This window comes from Microtus oregoni, unplaced genomic scaffold, assembly GCF_018167655.1.
Source record: "Microtus oregoni isolate MIOR12 unplaced genomic scaffold, Mior012 000004F_ref0000308, whole genome shotgun sequence".
NCBI lineage: Eukaryota > Metazoa > Chordata > Mammalia > Rodentia > Cricetidae > Microtus > Microtus oregoni.
The window spans coordinates 36727484-36749442 of NW_024543063.1; the positions used below are offsets into that span (position 1 = coordinate 36727484).

The window sequence follows — 21959 nt, forward strand, 5'->3', positions numbered from 1 at the left end:
GTGAGCCCCAGGGATTGAACTCAGGTCCTCAGTGATGGCAAGTGCCTTTTCCCACCTTGTCCAGCCTGACTGATTTAAACCTCCTGCTTGTCTAGAAAGTTTCAAGCTTGAACTCAATTTTGGAAACACAGTATTTTCCTGCAATTATCAGAAACGAATGTCAAACCTCTACTGAAGAAAGAGGGCACTTTCTTGCAAGCCCAGGCTACCTGACATGTTGCAAGGCATTAATTGCTCCTGTGAAGAAGAACATCCAGCGAAGCTCTCAGGCACATCAGGAAACATGGTCCCATGGAGTGAGAGCAGAAACAAGCACTGGCAACGGGGTTGCCAAGACTCGACTGGATAACTAGAGAAGGCAAAGCAGCAACCCTTGCCACAACAGGAAAACGTAACTACAAAATGAGTGTACACTGAGCAAAGAGTCACAGAGAAACAGAAACAGAAAAGCCCCATGGATGGACCAATAGATTCTCAAAGCTGAAAAGTCACAGAAGATAAATCAAAAGCCACCATCAAACCAGCAAGAGAGAGACAGAAGCCAGAAGCTGAGACGAGCAAGCAGAGAATGGAGGAGAAAGGTCTGACATGCTTGGCAAGACTTCTGAGAGCAGAGGCAGCACAGGCAGGAGGCCAAATGGATGAAGACGAGAAGGGCAGGTGAAATGGCTTAGCAGGAAAAAGAGCTTGCTGCAAAGGCTGATAACCTGAGTTTGCTCCCTGGAACTCATGTCACCACACCAGGTGGTGATGGAGCCCAGAGTCTGGCCACACTACTGTAGGGCCACACTCCCTATCTTTTTTTTTTGGAGACAGTATACAACTACATATCCCTACTAACCTAAATTTGTTAGGTAGACCTGGCTGGTCTCGGACTCAGAGATCCTCCTGCCTCTGTCTCCCAAGTTCTGCGATTAAAGGTGTGTGTCACCACACCAGGAAAAAATGCGCCTGCGCGTCTGCATAGGCCGGAAACGACATACTCCTTGGTCAGGGCTCTGCTAGAGCTAAGCGGAGCGTACCTGCTGAGAGAACGCCATGGTTAATTCTGGGCATGCTCAGAGGGGCCAGTTCGATCCACAGCTGCCGATTAGGGTCGTAGAGAGGGCACATACATCGCATGGCGGCCGTGGGTTTCCGTGAACTAAGGAAATACACAATTGATGTCTTACATTTCTGTTCACAGTCGAACCCCACGGTCAATGTCAGAGGTCGACACACGGTTAACCATCTCAGAAAGCCAATTACTGTCACATTTTGGCCCAGAATATTACCTTGCATTTCTTGTGTGTTGTAACTCCCCCTCCCCCTACACCCCTCTCCCAAGGCCCCTGCCACACTCACACTCTTTCCTCCCCTCCAATGGTCACTATGCACTCTGAGTAGCCCCTCGGCTTGAAGCTGGCCAGCATGGCCTCCCCCTGCTGCGGCTGGCTGAGCGGGATGTTGCTGCACTCCTTGACGATTTCCCGTACCAAAGGCTCATTCAGCATCTGCTCCCGCAGGTAGCTGGAGTCCAGCCCTGAGACCCACAGTGCTGACATGACATCCTTCATGTGGACCTGCAGAGGGAGGAGGAGCAACAGGAGAGGGATGACACGGGTATCCGAAACACACCTCCTGACTCTCAGCAGATGGCGGCCCTAACAGTCAATTGGCAGACACCGGCACTCCTTGCAGTGCCTGAATATGCACACCAGCCCGCTCTTTTCCTCTTCTTAAAAAAAAAAAAAAAATTTAATTTAATTTTTATTATTTTACGTGTATGAGTGTTTTGCCTGCATGTATGTCTGTGCACCACACACAGGCTGGTGCTCACAGAGGTGGTGAGCCTCCATGGGGGACTGGGAATCGAACCTGGGAGCTTTGCAAACACAAATGCTCTTTACCACTGAGCCAGCTCTCCAGTGCTGAAGAGTTTATTTTTATTCATGTGTGTATTCCTGTGGGCTAGAAGATGACATCCAGCTCTCTGGAGTTCGAGTTACTGGCTGCTGTGAGTTGTCCAATGTGGCTGCTGGGAAATCAAGTTGGGTCCTCCTCTGCAAAAGCAGCAAGTGTTCATAATTGCTGAGCCATTTCTCCAACTCCCCCTTTTAAATAAAGCTTTATTATTTTATTTTTAATTATCTATGTTGTATAGGTGTCTACAGAACAGAGAGCCACCAGAGTCACTGGAGCTGGAGTTACAGGTGGTTGTGAGCCGCCTGATAGATGCGCGTCCTCTGCGAGAGCAGCACTCCTTCCTAACTGCTCAGCCACTTCTCTGGCCACCCCCACCTCTTTTCTTTCTTTTGAGACAGTGTCTTGCTATGCAAGCCCACCATCCCCCTGCCTCAAGACTCCAAGTCCTGGGATTACAGTGTGTGCCACTTTGTTCTCCTCTCCTTTTTGATTTTTCTTGCTGCCCACAGTCTCTGGGAATAAAGGTTTAATACAAAAAAAAAATTGTATTTGTATTGCAAAGTTCCAAAAAGTTTCCACACACTGAAGTGTCCAACGCCAGTGGGTTCATGAAAGCGGCCACACTGCTTCATCTCACTGTCTGGATGGACGGTGACTAAGCCACTCACGGAAACACCAGAATGGTTATAATGAGTACTGTATGGTAAACATTAATATTGTAAGAAAATCAGCAAAGCCAAAGGTAAAAAAAAAAAAACAACAACCCAGAATTGTATAATAATTCATGCAATGATCATGGTTCAAAACTACCTGACAGCTTCGGGTAATTTTGGGTCTCTGACTCTTGGGCATGCTCCGGATGATTATGGCCATAGACTTGATCTGTGGTTAAGGGGACACTATTGAGTAACTTAAAACATACTTTCCTATGCTCTGAGAGGCTAGATTAATCAAAGCTCAGAGAACTGCCCCGCTCCCAGGTCACCCTGAGCACAGTGAGCACCCTGAGCAAGTGGATGACCCAACACAAGTCAAGGAGGACTAGTGCCTCCTAGTGGCTTCTATGAGTACCTCCCTTCCTCAAGTACCTACCATGGAGCAGAACGCTAGGTGCCTACTTGCGTACAAGTAGTGTACAAGCGTGGTTGTACACCCTCACAGGCTTACAAAATTTAAAAACTACAAGATAATCACTCAGAACTGAGTCAGTCATTGCCAAGAACAATGAACGGTGTAGTGATGCACTCCAAGGTCTACTCTCTGAAACCAGCTCAATACATTCTTATTTTGAAACAAGCAACTGGAGAGAATTGAAAACAAGCCAGATCCCCCGTTGGATCCCAATGGGGACCCATAGGCTGATGCTCTCTAGGACCCTCCCCCAACTTCTCCATTCTGTTTTTGTTGATATTTGCTTGTATATTACTTTTCAAACAGAATCTCACATAGCTCTGGTTGTCCCAAAGCTTGTTATGTTGATCAGGATGACCTACAATACAGAGATTCACCTGCTTCTGCCTCCTGTGTGCTGGGATTAAAGGCATGTGGTATCCAGCCTCCCTGTTTAACTAATTACAATTTCTTTCTTTTTCTTTTTACATCCCAACCAAAGTTTCCCCTCTTCCCTCTCTTCCCATTCTACTCCTCCTGTTTCTGTTCAGAAAGGGGCAGACCTCCCATGTGTATCAACCAAGCATGGCATATCAAGTTGTCGTCAGACCAAGCACCTCCCCTTGTATTTAGGCTGGGCAAGGCAATCCAGTATGAGGAGTAGGGTCCCAGGAGCCAGCCAAAGCACTAGGGACAGTCCCTGCGTCCATTTTCAGGGTCCCACAAGTATACCAAGGTACACAACTGTCACATATATGTAGAGGACTACAATTTAAAATATTTATTTATTTATTATGTATACAATATTCTGTCTGTGTGTATGTCTGCAGGCCAGAAGAGGGCACCAGACCTCATTACAGATGGTTGTGAGCCACCATGTGGTTGCTGGGAATTGAACTCAGAACCTTTGGAAGAGCAAGCAATGCTCTTAACCACTGAGCCATCTCTCCAGCCCCGAGGACTACAATTTAAATTGAGTTTGTGTGTGTGTGTGTGTGTGTGTGAGAGAGAGAGAGAGAGAGAGAGAGAGAGAATATGAATGTGGTGCACTCACGCCATGGAGTATGTGCAGAGGACCACGTTCAGTTGTTAGTTCTCCCTTTTACCTTGCTTAAGGGGTCTCTCTTGTTTCTGCTGTGCTGTATACTCCAGGCTGGCTGGTATATGAGATTACAGGTGAGTCTCCTGTCGGTACCTCCCATCTCACTGTAGGGGCACTGGGGTTATAGATGTGCACTGCTGCATCCTGCTATCCATCTATCTACCTACCTATCATCTATGTAGCTATCATCTGTCTATCTATCTGCCTGCCTATCTATCTATCTATAAGTTTTTCAGGATAGTGTTTCTCTGTGTTGTCCTGGCCATCCTGGAACTCACTCTGTAGATCAGGCTGGCTTTGAACTCAGACATTTACCATTTACCTGCCTCTGTTCCCCCCGCCCCACCCCGTAGTGCTGAGATTAAAGGCATGTGCCACCACCATCTGGCACTGGTCTTGCTTTTTTAACACAGGTTCCAGGGAATGAACTCAGGGTGACGGGTTTGAGCTGGAAGCCATCTTCCCAGAGTGCCACACACTCCCTGCATGGTGTCAGTCACTCCAGGAAAAGCCTCAGAAGAGCTCTTTTGCCAGACTCCATGCTCCACTCCTCCCTGCCGGTGCAGTGCCTCGTGAGAGGCTGGCCTGACACTTCCCACAGCAAAGGTTCCGTTGCAGCTCAGAAAACTCCAGCTTAAACTACATTTCACCATTAAAAGCAATGTATGACGCAGAGTATGGCTTTAGAGGTGCCCAGCGTATTGTGAAGTACACGGGCCTCCCTCTCAGGCTGTCTCTGGGGGCAAATGTGAGGACCCAAGTCTCCTCGGGGATATTAGGTTAAATAATGTGAAAGCACTTCACTGCTCATGTTTTGTTTTCTGAGACAGGGTTTCACTATGTAGCCTTGTTTGGCCTGAACTCACACGGAGACCAGACTGGCTCTGAACTCAGAGATAATGTCCATCTCTGTCTCCAAAGGGCTGGAATTAAAGTATCCGCCCATACCCAGATAAGCATCCCTTTATTTTTATTTTTCCTCCTAATCAGCTCAGGGCCCTCTGACTCTAGTTGACAAGTTAGTCTCTTACCTGGCACCCTAGCTGCCCGGAGTAGAAACCATCAGCTAAGCAGCCAGTTAGGCCTTCTTCATGCCCTGCTTTAAATATTCTACAGATGCCTTTGGGAGGCATCATAGCTGCTGAACTGAGGGCGCTGCATGGCTGCCTCAGCTGCCTGCTGAACTGAGGGCGCTGCATGGCTGCCTCAGCTGCCTGCTGAACTGAGGGCGCTGCATGGCTGCCTCAGCTGCCTGCTGCTGAACTGAGGGCGCTGCATGGCTGCCTCAGCTGTCTGCTGCTGAACTGAGGGCGCTGCATGGCTGCCTCAGCTGTCTGCTGCTGAACTGAGGGCGCTGCATGGCTGCCTCAGCTGTCTGCTGAACTGAGGGCGCTGCATGGCTGCCTCAGCTGCCTGCTGCTGAACTGAGGGCGCTGCATGGCTGCCTCAGCTGCCTGCTGCTGAACTGAGGGCGCTGCATGGCTGCCTCAGCTGCCTGCTGCTGAACTGAGGGCGCTGCATGGCTGCCTCAGCTGCCTGCTGCTGAACTGAGGGCGCTGCATGGCTGCCTCAGCTGCCTGCTGCTGAACTGAGGGCGCTGCATGGCTGCCTCAGCTGCCTGCTGCTGAACTGAGGGCGCTGCATGGCTGCCTCAGCTGCCTGCTGCTGAACTGAGGGCGCTGCATGGCTGCCTCAGCTGCCTGCTGAACTGAGGGCGCTTCATAGCCATCTCAGTTGCCTACTGCTGAAGCACAAGTCTGCCTCCAGCAATCTCTGTCTTGGCCACAGCATTCTGACAGCCTGCACTGGACCCTTGTCCATCGAGCCTCACTAACTGCCAGCAGCCATTTTCACTCAGGCCAGAGGGGGAGCACTTCCTGGTGGGCAGCCTGAGGTTAGTGGGAACAGTCCTTCATTGGTATGAAGGTCTACCTTGAGTAGCACAAATACAGTCATCATGTTATTACCCCTCTGCACACACACACAAAGGGCCCTTCCGTGCATGGCCCTTCATTCCTGCCTTTGATCTTAATTGTTAGCCTAGGATGAACTGTGGCACAGAGAGAAGGGAATGGAAGAGAATAAGCTGGGGACAGCAATGCAGAGACAGCAGCAGTAAGACAGCTGAAGGGTCCATAACACGACCAGGATTGGGTGCAGGAGCTAACGAGGGCTGTAAAGAGCTAAAAAAGAGAAACTATTAGCCAAGTTACTGGAAGACTTCCAGAGAACTGCTAAGATGTAAACTCTGAGGGTCTCAGAGACCCTAGGCCTGAGAACCAGAACGCTCGCCTCTGTAGGAACTGAGGGTCAACACCTGAGGCCCTCAGAAGCTGTAACAGCTATAGGAAGGAACACCACTGCCCACTGCTGCTAGAAACCTAAGATGATAAAGCTGTCAAATGCCAGGACCACTGGTAATCAAAGCCCAAAGCAGTAAGCTTCCAACCCTACCATCTCCAGGCTCCAGTGTAAGTCCACCTGAATAGCCTGGACAAACAGGATCCTGGCTCTCAGCGCTCAGAGTGTGAGCCTTTGGTTCTGGGGCACTTGAGGACCTGGGACTGCCAGCTATGGAGTGTTTTTCCTTGCCATCTGGGAAAAGCCAAGGATCGCAGCCAGATGCCTGCAGATGGCCTGAGAGACTGACAGCTTCAGCAATAGATGGAAGATGTTTCCCAGAGATCCTTTCATCACAGCTTGGTTGAGTCTTCTAAGATGGAGAAGACAAAACGACTACCATTTGTGTTAACAATTAACAAAGGGCTGACTCAAAAGGGCTCGCCCTCCAAGTGTGTTGACCTGAGCCTGATCTCCAGACCCATGTCAAAATGCTGGGCACGGGGATGTGCACCATGGCTGGATCCAAGGCTGGGGAGGCAGAGGCAGGAGGAGGATCTCTGGGGCTTGCTGGCTAACCAGTCCATCCTAACTGATGAGTTTCAAGTTAATGAGAGACCCTCAAAGAGCTGGATAGTGTTCCTATGGGACACCATCATGGCTGGCCTCTGCATTTACATGCATCCCTCCCATCACGCAAAGGGACCGAGTGGCAGGCACCTTTCTCATCTCTGTGTCATGCGCTATCCACCGAATCACCGCCTCAAACACGTATTTTTCATTGCCAACATTGAGCTTCTCGAGAGAGATCACTTCTTTGAGCTTCTGCGGACTCAGCTCCAGGAACTCCTCTGTGCTGCTGACATCTCGGAAGTGAGTCTCCAGGTACTCCGTGGCCAGGTAATGCACATGGTGCAGGCAATAGTGCAGCGCGAAGTCGCGGATGCCGATGCAGTTCTCCGCGGCAATGCAGCCCTCCAAAAACTCACAGCACAAGGTTTTCAGGTCCGTCAGCAGCAGCAGGTCGGCCGCCTGTACAACATCTTGGATTGTATCTTCATTTAGCCTGATCTGTAAGAGGACCATAAAGACTATATCTGAATGCAGACATAAAACCCAAACCACCAACTTAGTTCTAGTTCACGGGAAATTCCCAATTTTTTCTCTTATCTTTAAAGGTTTATTTTTAATTATGTATATGTGCAGATGAGTATAGATCCCACTGGAGCTGGAGTTATAGACAATTGTGAGATGCCAGGAATTGAACTCGGGTCCTCTGCAAGAGTAGGAAGCGCTCTTAACAACTACATCATTTCTCCTCGAGGCATCTAAGGGCCTTCTCTCACAGCAGAAGTGTCTGACTTTTAGCCTGTTCACCTGTACAGGCCTTCCCTCCTGTGCCAGCATGATCCACCCTCCTCCTGTTGAGGGAGCTCAGAGTTGCAACTCACACAAAAACTTGGCTGAGCATTTAAGAACAGTGGAAATTTGTGGAAATTGGAGTTATCTCCAGATACATCAAGGTTTCTGTCTGCCAAGTGGGTGTAAGCCTCAAAGTGGGGGGCTTTGTATGTCCTCGGCAGCCTGCACTCAACACCGAAGCACGTGGGCCTCAAACTTCCATCTGCAATCAGTCCCCACTGTACTGGTTACCCTCCCTCTGAGCCTTTAGTTTTCTCCAGTGTTCTGACCGATGCTTCTTTCTCCTTGTCTCACACTTCCCCATGTAACCATAAAATGCCGTACCACAACTGAGCTCCTCCAGGCTTTGCTGCTTCAGGAATGAGAGTTCAGGGTCCAGCAAGAAACCTTTAACCACATCCTATGCATTTTCGTGCTATAATTTAAAAACGTGTTCTTACCAATTGCCTCAGAAACTGAGCACAACTGCAGGAAGTAATATTCTAAGTGAGGACATGCTAGCTGGGGACATCACTAATTTTTTATTCTTCTTTTATCTTTGTTGTTGTTTTGGTTTTGTTTGTTTGTGCGTGCGCTGGCTGGTTTTAAGTCAACTTGACACAAGCCAGAGTCATCAGAGAGGAGGGAGCCTAAATGAGGGAATGCTTCCATAGGATCAGGCTACAGGCGAGCCTGTAGGGCTTTTTCTTAACTAGTGACTGATGTGGGAGGTGGGCTACCCCTGGGCTGGTGGCCCTGGGTTCTGTAAGAAAGCAGGCTAAGCGAGCCATAGAACGGAAGCTAGCAAACAGCACCTCTCTATGGCCTCTGCACCACCTCCGGCCTCCAGGACCGTGCCCTGTTTCAGTTCCTGCCCTGACTTCCTTCAGTGATGAACTGGATTGTGGCAGTGTGAGGCGAATAAGCCCCTTCCTCCCCTGCTGCTTCAGTCATGGTGCCCATCACGGCAATAGCAACCCTGACTAAGACAGTGCGCGTGTACTTCAGATCTCTGTGTGGGTGCATGTGAACCAGGACACCCGCGGAGGTCAGAGGACCTTTCAGGAACCCATGCTCTCTTTTTACCTTGTAGGTCCTTCAGAATGAACCAGGTGATGGTGATCAGGCTTGGCAGCAGAGCTTTAATCCACCAAGACATCTCTCCAACCTTCCTCCCATTTCTAATTTTTTTTTTTTTTTTGGCACTGCTTGGGATGGAACCCAGGGCCTCATGCATTCCCGGCAAGAGCTCTACCACTCAGCCACATCCCCAGCCCCAAGAATATTAAATTCAACCAGAAGACGGGGAATAACCTCAGATACAAACCCATGAAGAACACTAAATACATCTCAATTAAACCAAACAGCTAATTTAGAAATTTGTCATAGCTTAAGTTGCCACCTAGATCCTAAGGTTTAAACTGGAATGAATGCTGGCAGCCAACCTGCAGACAGCCCGGGACGGCAGCCGGAACCTGCAGCCTGCACAGAGCACACCCTCGGTGGCCCAGCACCTGCTGTGCTCGTAACTCAAGTCAGCCCTGGCTGGGCAGACGCTTCCAGGATCTGAGCTTCACTCATTTCCATCTTCACACACATGTGCATCCACTGCCTTCTGTTTAGGAAGAGTTTCTCTGAACTGTTTCCCCAATGCTACAGAACCATACCACACGCTTCTAGTCGGGGACTAGAATCCCTGACTCTGTGGGCAGAACAAACACATTTAGAAAAGACATGCAGAATGCTTAGAAAACTACTGGGAAAAACAGACCCCCCCAGAAAAGGGGAAGTGGGGAAACAGCAGCGACGGAGGAGGGTTCATGGAGAGGGCAAGATGTGAGAAAGACCTTGAGAAATGGGGAAGCACACTTTCACACACAGAAATGGACGACACACTACCCTGGCCAAAATACCATGGAATCTTTGTTTCTTTGTTTTGGAGACAGGGCTTCTTCTATAGCTTTGGTTCCTGTCCTGGAACTCGCACTGTAGACCAGGCTGGCCTCAAACTCAGAGATCTGCCTGCCTTTGTCTCCCGAGTGCTGGGATTAAAAGTGTGCTTTTTTTTTTTATTTATCTTTATTTACTTATTTGTGTGTGTGGGTGGGTGGGAGGTATATGTGTGTTTGTACACGGAGGCCAGAAGATCTGGACCTGGAGTTCCAGGTGGCTGTGAGCCATCTGCTGCAGGTGCTGGGACTGTAAGAGCCGTGAGCTCCGAGGTTTCTCTGTAGCCCTGCTAAGCGTTGAAAGAGGTCTATGCTAGAACTTAAGTTACAGAAAGAGGACGGGGTCGGGAAAGCAAGAAGAAAGCAATCTAGGTGCTGACCATTCCTTGCCTGTGTGTTGTCACATCTCCGAAGCCAGGTGGCACAAAGAGTAGAGGGAACGCAGGGAGCCAGGGCAGGGGTGGGGTGAAAGGCAGCCACCAGCGAAGACCATAAGGGTGGCTTTCACTGGGAGGCGCCTTTCATGGCAATGACCCACAGGAAACTCTGTTTCTACAGAATAAGTCACAGTGCCCAGAGAAGCCCGTTTCCATGCAGACAGAGAAGGTCCTGACAGGGTGGATGTCGTGCAAGATCAGACTCAAGATGTGGTGGCAAGAGTCAGCGGTGAGGGGTACACATGTTCTTCGAATCTCAGCCTGGAGGGTGGCACTCAGAAGAGCACAAACTGGGGCCTGGTCTGACAGAGTCTGGAAGAACACGTATTTGGGGCCATCGCCAGGAAGACGTCAACAGATGCCCCTGATGGCAGAAGATGATGTGCAAGTACCACTCTGAAAGCTGGGAAGCCGCTGCTGGGCCTGGACCCTGGGTCCCACCATACCTGCCCACTGAAGATGTAATCCAGGATCTCTCTCATAACCATTACCGATATCCCTTCAAGTTCAATCTTGTAAGTGGAGCCGTCATCTTTGGGAGGATTATAGTTTAACTTTGTCCTAAGAAAGGGAAAACAACGTAAAATTCCTATGAACCAACAGAAACAGCTCGAAATGTTTATGTACTAAACACTATACCATAACATGGACTGAGCAGCAAGAATACCTCCACTTATGGAGTTTAGCTTCAAATCAACATACATAGCTTTAGCTAAAAACCACTGGCCCGAGTATGCGCAGGTTACTTAATCTGTTCAGGGGTTTACTCTTAATTATGTGCATGTGTGCCCACACGAGTACAGGCGCTCATGGCAGCCAGAGGCATCGGATCATCCTGGAGTTATGGGTAGTTCCGAGACAACTGATGTGGGTGCCAGAAACTGAGGTCTTCTGCAAGAGCAGAAAGCCAGCGATACACAATGAGACCTTGTCTTTAATTAAAAAAAAAAAAAAAAGAAGAAGAAGGTGTGGTGGCTCTGTGGTTAGGAGCACTGGCCGCCCTTCCAGAGCACCAGGTTTGATTCCCAGCATCCACGTGGAGGCTCATAACGATCTGTAACTCCAGTCCCACGTGAGTGAACCCTCTTCTGGTCTCGGTGGGTACTGCATGCATGTGACACACAGACATACATTCAAGAAAACACGTATATACATAAAAGTAATCAAATCTCAAAAAAAAAAGACAGAAAAAGTTAGAAAAAAAAGGAGAGCTACGTTAAGAAAATTAGAAGATTAACCCAGAAGGTTGAACATTTAAGAATAGGTCTATCTCCAAGACAAATAAAATAATACCTAGTAAGTACTCATGAGTAGAGAAAGACAGACCAAGCTGTATCGGCATGCTGCCTAAGGATGCTGGAAACAGGAATGGAGTCCTAGAAGCTCTTAGAAGGAAGACAGGCCACAAAGGAAGGAGTGAAGATCAGAGTGGCTTCCTACTTCACAAATAGGAAGATGTAATACCAGGGAGAAAGATTCAAGATTCTGACAGGAAAACATTTCCAACTAAGAGTTTTGACAACCAACAAACTGTCTAAACATGAGGAAAATCCAGGTGTGGCAGCACAAACTTCAAATCCCAGCAGCTGAGAGTCAGGGGCAGGTGTATCTTTGTAAATTCTAAGTTGGGTAACATAGTGAGACCTTGTGTGAAAACATACAAACAAGAAAACAAAAGAAAAAAAAACAACAAAAAATAAACAACCCAAAAGAGATTTTTTAAAAAATCCAGGATAGAAGCCGGGTGGTGGTGGCGCACGCCTTTAATCCCAGCGCTCAGGAGGCAGAGGCAGGCGGATCTCTGTGAGTTCGAGGCCAGCCTGGTCTACAGAGCGAGTTCCAGACAGCCAGGGAAACGCTACACAGTGAAACCCTTGTCTCAAAACAAAACTGCAGGATAGAATACAGGCATTTTTCAGGCACACAGTCACCAAACAGCTTACCAACCTTTCTGAGAATGTGGTTGGGAAATATATTCCAGCCAACCACAGAAGTTGACCCATAAAGAAGATACCGCACACAACACAGACATGATTCTGTCACTGTGCTGGTGGTGTTGCCACACAGCCCAGGAGAGGGAAGGAAGCAAAGGTTGACGGTGACGAGCAACCCCTGGATCATAGCTGGCTACACGAGGCCCCTGCAGATCTTCAGGAAAATGGACAGTATGACTCCCAAGTACCCATAAAGCAGGCTTTAAACACTTTGTTTTCTCTGGCATTGAAATCCCTGACTACTTACTGACTCTAAGTCTGAGCTAAGGACTAACTGGGCCTCCACTTGTGGTGCCATAGGGTCTATCTGTACGCCTGGTACTAAAAATGAAGCCTCAGACAAATCTTCAGACAAAAGATGGTATGGATAATACCAAGCCTCCCAAATGCACATGTGCAAGCATGTCTCCTAGCAACCTTTCACTTGGGATGTCATGGCTACTGACATCTGTCAGAGTCACTGTGCTGGTGACATTGCCACTCCGTTTCCAATTCACCCTCTGTGAAAGTGGGCCTGGGTCTCTTAAAGCGTTTTTCTTCTTCCCCTGGAGTAATGGTGAGCTTTTCAGAAGAAGCCGGTGGAAACAAAGCAACTAGACAAAAGTAGAAACAAGATTGCAGGACAAGAGAGCTGTGCTTCCTGGTTCTGGGGTGTCAGTGGGGAGTCCCCACAGTGCAGGTCTTTCCTGGCCTCTGGTCCCTGCTCTGCCAGGCTATCCAGGTGCCATCTTCAGTCACTTCTCTAGATCAGCTTTCTCAGGCACCTTAGAAAACCAATTTTCACCCAGTTGCACCAGTGTGGCTTTCCTGCCTTGCCTGTGAGCCATAGGCATGTCTTGTGCAAGGTCAGCCTAGGGGTTGTCGCTGCTGCTCAGATCTGTTACTCCTGTATTTTAAAAGCTTCCTTTTCGACTAGCCAACCCAGGGCTACCCCAATCTCCTGTTACAAACTTTCTTTTTTCAGGACCAGGGAGACAGCTCAGCAAATAAAGGAGTCTGACATCTGGTGGACACAGCAATGACTTCTGCAAATTGTTCTCTAATCTCCACACATGCTGGGGCACACCGCTCACCCATTCCACCCCTCCCAAAAAAGGAGTAAAGCCCAGAGAGTATGAACCTGGTAGAGGTGGGGCAAGCCTTTTGTTTGTTTTTGCTTTTGGAGACAGGGTTTCTCAGTAGCTACAAAGCCAGTCCTGGAACTCGCACTGTAGACCAGGCTGGCCTCAAATTCACAGAGATCCGCCTGCCTCTGCCTCCTGAGTGCTGGGATTAAAGATGTGTGCCACCATTGCCCAGAGGGGCATGCCTTTAATCCCAACACTTGGCAGTCTGAGGCAGGCATAGCTCTGAGTTTAAGGTTAGCCTGGTCTATAGAGTGAGTTTAAGGACAGCCAAGAATACACAGAGAAATCCTGTCTCAAAAAACAAACATAAAAAATCCCAAACAAAACGAAACAAAAATAGAGCACTTAATGCTCTTGCAAAGGAACTGGGTTTAGTTCCCAGCACCCACATGGCTGCTCTGAACAATCTAATCTATTAATTTCTACTTCAGGGGAACCGATATCCTCTTCTGGTCTCTTTGGGTACAAGGCACACAAACACTATTCACATACATACACGAAAGCAAGGCACTAAAAAATATATATATATAGGTACTTCTATATAAAATAAAAGTAAATAAACCTTAAAGACGAAACAACAACAGAAAACCCTCCCAAACTTTCTTGTTCAAATCCCTGTGCTGTTTCTCTGACCTGGACTGATACACAGAAGGCTATTAAAGACATGCTTAGCGAGGGTGGATTTCTCTCACCTTTATGTCCAAACAAGGCCTGGCTGTGCTGTGTTTTAAGACACTGCAGGATGAGGGAGCTGAGCTCCTAGGGCAAAGGCCACTGCAAACTTTTCACCATTGCTCTTTTGACAATCTACTTAAAAATAACTGTACTGTTGCATGTTCTTCCAACAAGAGGGGATCCATTTTAAACTGTGCCATGTTCTCTGAACAGGTAGTAGGACAGAAATGACTGAGAGGAGAGAAAAATGACCAGCTTAAATATGAACTATGTCACTCCAGGCTTTTAAAAAATGGAGTCATTTTCAGAACCCATGAAAACTTAATTTTATACTCTACACATCTAGAGACTAAGTAACAAAACTAATATTAATTTAAATTCACGTGTTCTTCTGTCTTCCGTCTGCCCCCCACCACAACACCACCTGAGCAGACCTAATTGCTACCCCGAGTGACCAGTCCCCAGGGCCAGCTGCTCTATAGTCACACATCTGTAGATCCTCCCCCTGGGACTGGCAAGACACATATGAATGTCCCCTTCACTGTGACAGACCTAAGTTCAAGTTCTAGTATGTACATATGTGTATGTGTGCCTGTGTACGTGTGTGTGTGTGTACGTGTGTGTGTGTCCCCACGTCCTCTTGACAGGATCTCATGTATTTCTAGCTCTAAAACAATACACTTCTGATCCTCCTGCCTCTGCCACCTGAGCGCTGGAATCACAGCTGTGCCATCATCACACCCACCTGGCCTAGGTGGTGCCGCCACCCGGGGCTTCGTGCATGCTAGGCAGACACTCTGCCAACTGAGCCACATCCTAGCTCCTCTGCTGAGCTCCCAGGCCAGAGGCAAGACTTCTTATCACTGTACTCCTACCAGGAAACCCAGCAGGTTTGGAAAGAAAACAATGCTCTTTGGTGTCCCCCTAAAACTCATTTGTTGAAGGGTCAGTGCCCCCTGCAAACAGAATCCAGGGCCTTTGGGAGGTCACAGGATCTTGAGGGCTCTACCTCATGGGTAGCCCATGCATTGTGTACTTGGATTTATGGGTTTGGAGGAGCTTTTCTTCAGCTTTGCCTGAACAAACATTTCTTCTATAACATTCAGCTTTAGTAGACTTAGAGCAACTGAGCTAAGCAACTATAGACCGAAAACATGAGCTCAACCACCCCTTTCCTCCTTTAGGTTGATTTTCGAGGGTACTTTCTCACAGCAACTGAGATGTAACCAACATAATATCCAACAATTATCTGTAACATTCTAAACTATTAGTTGCTATTAAATAGCCAATGCACTGCCACAAAGAAAATCACCACCTGATGATTTCAGGCGCAACAGAGTGAAGGAGAATCAAATAGGCAGGACTTTCTAATAACTTGATCTGTTGTCCTCTTCTGCACACATGTGGTGCACATACATACATACATGAAAGCAAGACACACACAGACGGGACAGTGACAAACAGCAACTCTACAGGGCTTGTCTTCTCTGCTGATGCAGACATTCATTCCCTTCAGGAAGGGAATGCAATGTCCACAGAGTCAGGGCACTGTGGTTTGGGGTGATTCATGGCATGAATCACAAGGCTGCAATGTTCGTGTCACCTGGAACTCTGCGGCTATGAAGCAGGCCTTCTGAGGAGCCCGGAGACAGCCTGTGCCAGCACTTTTGCCCCAAACTAGTCATTTGTTCTTTGGAGAATGTGTTTTACAGGTGACACTCCCTCACAGACTCCCTTTTCTGTTTTTGTGAGCTTCCAGAAGCCACATGAAACGGTTTAGGGCAGTGAAAGCCCTGTATGTGACACCGTACTGGCAAGCATGTGTATCGGCACATTTGTGTAAACCCACAAAATCCACACCCACCCGAGGGAACCCAATGTGAGCCACAGTCTGGGTTACCATGTGGAGTCAATGTAGGTGCGCAAAATTGAACTGACATGCCATGCTAGTGGGGATGTGAGGGTACTGGACGGGGGACTGTGCATACGTGGGCTCGGGGGAGATGCAGCGTTCCTGTTCCTTCCTCTCAATTTTGTTGCGACTTACAATCGCCCTAAGACATACGGTTTAGTTAAAAAAAATTTTTTTAGTTGTGTCTGAGCATAGCTTTGTGCACATGAGTGCAGTGCCCACCGAAGCCAGAAGAGGGCACTAGATTCCCTGGAACTGGAGTTACAGATTGTGAGCTGCCTGATCCAGATGCTGGGAACTCAGGTCCTATGGAATAGAACTACACACTCTTAACTGCTGAGTCATCTCTCCAGTCCCTAAAGGCTGATATTTGTTTTGTTTTTTTCAAAGGTCTTTTCTGTTTCCACCTGAGGCAGTATCATTTGCTGCTAACACTTCAATCAGCAGATGGTACCCTCTGGCAGATTTTGGATGGCATGAGCTCCAGCAGGAGCACAGCAGCTACCTCCCAGCTCCTCCCAGACACAGGAGGAAAGAATTCACACTGAGGTCCCAAGACTGACAGAGCTCTCAGAGGGAGGCCTAAGCAAGGGGGGCTGTGCACTGGGAGCTAGAGACCCAAGCAAGCTTCATGCACAGCCCCACCACATCTAGGTGAACCACGGGATCTTCTTAGTGTGTTTTCTGTAGCCAAGCCACAAAAGGGAAGTGAGAACAAGCGACGGAAGTCAGGGGGGGGGGCTGCCCATGCAGTATTAAAGAGAAGGAGGGAAAGAAATGGCACCAGGCTGCTGGATTCTGAATGTCATTTTATAAACATTTATGTGTATGTGTGTGGGTAAGTGCATGTACATATATGTGCTTGTGGGGTACAGAAAAGGTGTTGGGTCCCCTAGAACTGGAGTTACAGGCAGCTCTGAGTCACTAGATGTGGGTGGTTGGACCTGAATTCAGATCCTGTAAGAGCAGCAAGTGCTCTTAACCACTGCACTGTCTCTGCAGCTTCCAAATGCATTTCAAAGGGTGACATCAACAGTGTGTATGCTATCCCTTCACTTTGATTCTCCTCCAGCCATTTCTTCTTTGTACCCAAGAATATGGTGCTTATTTACTTTCAAAATTTTCCCTCATACAGATCCTGTATTGAATGACTTTACAAGTAGTTTCCATGGGCTGACCTCCCAGAATCTTCTAGAGAGCTGCTATAGCCAATCAAACACCTGGTTCTCATCCTAGACCGACTCAGTCAGCTTCAGATTGCATAATAAATATAAGACATCCCCTGGCTCATCTGGCCTGTTCCTGCTGCCCAGAATGCTTCTAGGGCCTCTCCCCCACATCTGCATACTCTGGTACCACCCCCCCACCTACACAACTGCCCTCATCTCCTCTTCCCTGCACAGCCACCCTCACCATCTCTTCCCTGTTCGCATCCGTCTTTACAGGACTGCACCTGCTTCACATCAACTGCCATGAAAACAGACTGCAGCTCGCCTGTGATGTTAACAAAGTCAACTCCACAGGACCTAAAATGATTTAGATTAGGTTAGCCCCTGTAAGGAGTCATCTAGACTCGGTTCACTGAGGTTGGAAGACCCTAGTTCTGGGTGGCGCCATTCCAGTCTGCGCCCTGGACGGCATAAAAGCAGATCGTGAGCTGAGCACCAGCATCCACCTTCTCTGCTCGCAACTGCGGATGCAATGGGACCAGCGGCCCCAAGCTTCTACCACCCTGCTCTTTCGGCCACAGTTGACCATAACGTCAAACCATGAGCCCACATAAACCTTTCTTCCCTTCAGCTGCTCTGCCAGCAACAGAAAACGACCTAACACACTGCCCTACCCCACACCAATACTATGGTCCTCGGCACATAAGGACTTGACACTGAGCACACAACCAGAGTGGGAACTGATGGGTTCCAAGCCCGCAGAACCTGTGACTGGAATGAAATGACCCCCAGCTGTTTGGACAGGGCACGAGTGGCCAGCACAGCAGCTGAGAGCATTCACCATTACTTGCCCAGACGAGGATGTTTGCCCTCAGCAGGCCAGATGCACTGGAAAGTCTAAGGTGCACACACTTGCCCTCAGCTGGCTGGTGCCCTCGCACGGCAGCTGCACTGGAAGGCTGGTTGAGAAGGAGGCTTCTGTTTGTGAGCCAGCTAGCTGAACCTCATCTTCCTGCGCTTCCATGTCCCATGCTCACCATCACTATGGCTGCTGGGAAACCCAAATTTACAAAGTGGTATGGACTCCAAAAGGCTTCTAGAGCCCGGGCCTCAGCTCAGGTGCTGTGGTCCCACCTCCCGACACCCTCCCCAGGCTGTGGCACAGGCAAAAGGGTGCTTCTCGCTCTCCTCGGGGAGCCTGGCCTCAACTGTGCAGAAGGAAACTGCACTGGCTGTGCTCTGTGCCACAGGAGAAAGCTAAGGGTTTGTCTTTGAGAGCCATGTGACTTGAAGGAAGATGGAATTTACATAGGGAGGCCATGTTTTCTGAACAGAGACTGGGAATTCAGCATGTATTAGAACTTAACAGAGGGTTGGGGTAGGGGCTGCCGGTAAAGTGTAGACTGTGGGACATGGGGACCTGTGTCTGGATCCTCGGCACCTATAAGAAGCCACGTGTGGTTGGTCAAGCATCTGTGACCCTAGTGCTGGGGTGGAGACAGGCAGGTTTCTAAAGTTCGCTGAATGGCCAGTCTACTAACAGGTGGGGCTGAGAGACTTAGTCTTTTTAAAAAATTAATGCTCTTAACTTATTATTTAAAAAAAAATTTTTTATTTATTATGTATGCCTGTATGCCGGAAAAGGGCACTAGATCTCATTATAGGTACCTAGGAGGACCACGTGGTTGCTGGGAATTGAACTCATGACCTCTGGAAGAATAGCTAGTGCTCTTAACCTCTGAGCCATCTCTCCAGATCCCTTAACTTATTCTTTGACAATGCCATATACATATACAATGTATCTTTAAAAAATTTATTTATGTTAAGTGTATTGGTGTTTTGCCTGCCTGCTGCCTATGGAGACCAGAAGAGGGTGAACCTGGAGACAGTTGTGAGTTGCCATATAGGTGCTGGAAAGCAAACCTGGGTACTCTGAAGTTCATGCTCTTAGCAGCAGAGATGGCTCTCCAGTCTACGCAATGTATCACGATCGATTCCACCCTCAAGTCCCTCTGGACCCCACAAAACATGCTCCTCCCACCTTCATGACCTTTCTAAAAAAAACAGTAACCCACTGGGTCCAATCAGTGCTGCCTGCATGAGCACAGGCAACCCAGCAGGGGCCACATCCCTGATATTCATGACTTTCCTTCCCCCAGCAAACACCAATTGACAATAGCTCTTCAGCTTGGGTGAAGCCGCCCCCATTTACTCTGGCATTACTGGCAGGCTTGGTCCTGTGCAGGTCCCTAAGCCGCTGTGAGCCCATGAGTGCGTCAGTCTGTTTAGTCCTGAAGAGAGCACACTCCTCCAAATCCTCGGCGCAGACTCTTTCTGCGATGTTTCCTGAGCCTTGTGGGAGTAGATACAGATGGAGAGATCCTGTCTAAAAAGGTAGGGTGGAGAGCTGGAGAGATGGCTCAGTGGTTAAGAGCTTTGCCTGTTCTTCCAAAGGTCCTGAGTTCAATTCCCATCAACCACATGTGCTCACAACAATCTGTAATGAGATTTGGTGCCCTCTTCTGGCCTGCAGGGACACATGCAGGCAGAACACTGAATACATAATAAATAAATAAATCTTAAAAAAAGGTAGGATGTATTATACATGACTTCTATGAGCATGTGTACATATGTACACACACATAAGCTACACATGCGTATGTACATATACAGGACAGCTATGGAAACATCTACAGTGTATATAGGAGTTTGGGGATCGAGAGGTAGCAAGCAGCACACACGGCATCCCAGGAACAATGGGAATGAAGATTCACAAGAGACAATGACCTCCAAGCAGAAAGAGCCATTCCCCCAGAGAAAGACACAGCCTATGACCCCAACAGTACAAACTATTTGGCTTAGTCTTGTGCAACTAACCCTTCCTTGTCCCAGTGAGAATGTGAGGTAGACAAAACTTTCGAGAGCCAGCTGGTGCCCCCCCCCCCCCCAGCAGCCATGGCAACAGCACTTCTAAACAAACAGCGTGAACAAAATCAAATGTGTTATCAACTCCTGGAATCCAGGTTTTAACTCACTCCTGTCACACATTACTGTCCACAACTCTCTTCTTTCCAGGCTGCTCAAAGTCTGTTCCTCCACTGGATGCTCCCCTTACTAAATGGTACTGTTTCAATCCAGCTGTGTAAGAAAAGAAATTAATAAACACTGGAGGAATAAAGATGGTACAAACTGTAGGTTGATGCTGAAACTGGCAAGGGACAGTGGGTATCATTATCATTCCCCAGATCTGTTTCCTGGTTACAAAGGAAAAGCAGCATTGGCAAAAGATGTCTCCAGTTGTGACCCAACTAAAAACAGCTGGTGCTAGGACACCACTGACATCACGGTGTTTTAGATCTGAAACACACAGAAGGTCACACTCTTATCATGGCTTGTCATCAGAGGCAAACCTATGCCCAAGTCACAGGCCACCCTATGAAGCATGCAAGCCAAAAAGGAACAGCTGATGACTGCCACAGAGAGGTGGACCCATCTGTGACCCTCCCCATCTATGTCTTTTAATAGTGCTCTTAAGGACGGATGTATGTATGTGTGTATGTGTGTGTGTATGTGTGTATATATGTATGTGTATGTGCTTGTGCGGGTTTACGGGCACCACCTGTGTGCAGACACCCACAGAGGCTAGAAGGGGATGTTAGGCCATCTGGAACAGGCCACTGTGTGCTGTCTGAAGTGGGTGCTGGGAACTGAACTTGGGTCTTCTGCAGTGAGCGCTGGTAGTGAGCCATCTCTTCAGCTCCCTCTTCTCGTCTTTCTAGACTTCAGCTCTGCAGAGCTGGCCAGTTACCTTGTACAGCATCATTCAAGTCAGGGTTGGCTAGTTTCTATGGTCACACTGTGGTTGTAGGTTAGGGGCAGGGACGCTATGGAAATGCTGAGGTGCCCGTATCTACTGGGAAGAGCCGTCTCCTATGGGTCAGTGGGCTACATGGTTCCGAGGGTTCTCCACTGCAACCACCACGTTTCCTTTCATAGGTAATAAACACATCGGAGATCATTTGGGAAAATATAAAAATCAATTTCTCTCAAATTCTTGCCCAGTGCTCAGTACCCACCAGTGGATCCGCCTGCAACAATGACCACCGTGGCAAGGATGATGTCCCCGCTCCATCTCTCTCTGGCTACCTTCCTGTCTCCCGAACAATACACACTGGGCTCTTTGAGCTTGCCTAGCCTGGCTCTGAACTCACGAATCTCTTGCTTCAGCCACCTTTAATGCTTAGTTCCAAGGTGTTCTATTCCAGGCCTTTGTAAGAGACACACTGCATCTCCTCTGTCCCATTTGTCAACACATTCATTCAGTTATTCATTCATTCACTCACATATGGATGGCAGTTTACTCTAACTATAATCCAGCACAGTCCCTTGCTGTTCAAGCCGCCTTACCTCAGCCACCGGCCTTTTCTGAGGCTGACTCTTTTGGGTCCCTTCCTACTTTTCAGCACAAAACACTTCAGGCTCACAGAGTTTTCCTGCCCTGGCACCAAGCCAACTAGGTCTCTGAAGACATTAGAGTTTTAAATGTCATCTGATTCCACTCTGGAAGCCTCCCTCTGGCGGCAACAGGGTGGAAGACAGACGGGGACTGTGCGTGGAGGAAGGCAGGCCAGCGGGAGCCGGAACAGCCTGGAGCCAATGGAAGCCGGAGCCTGAGTGGGCAGTTATGGCGTGGAGGAGACAGACTCCAGAGCCCAGAAGTGATGCCTTGGCACTGATTAGATGCTGAGGGAAAGAGGGGAGGAGGCCTTTCGCCAACAGCTCTCAACTCTCTCCTGGGGAGCCTGGTAGCACATTAAAGGTAATGGAGGGGATAGTGA

At 48.5% G+C, this 21959-nt stretch overlaps 1 protein-coding gene across 3 annotated transcripts in view; it reads right to left on the reverse strand.

Annotated features, from left to right (window-relative positions):
* The window catches only part of Gan (gigaxonin), a 58922-nt gene that overhangs the window by 23216 nt on the left and 13747 nt on the right, over nucleotides 1-21959 (reverse strand). For 2 of the 3 annotated variants that reach the window (XR_005974134.1, XM_041649594.1), the window contains exons 2-5: nucleotides 10691-10805; nucleotides 7178-7528; nucleotides 1345-1562; nucleotides 1023-1144 (exon numbers count right to left, since the gene is read on the reverse strand). Coding sequence is in view for 2 of the 3 variants with exons in the window: in XM_041649594.1 (XP_041505528.1) it covers nucleotides 1023-1144; nucleotides 1345-1562; nucleotides 7178-7528; nucleotides 10691-10805 (806 nt within the window). In the remaining variant the exon portion in view is untranslated. The remainder of the gene's footprint in view (nucleotides 1-1022; nucleotides 1145-1344; nucleotides 1563-7177; nucleotides 7529-10690; nucleotides 10806-21959) is intronic. The other variant, XM_041649595.1, reaches the window with a different exon arrangement.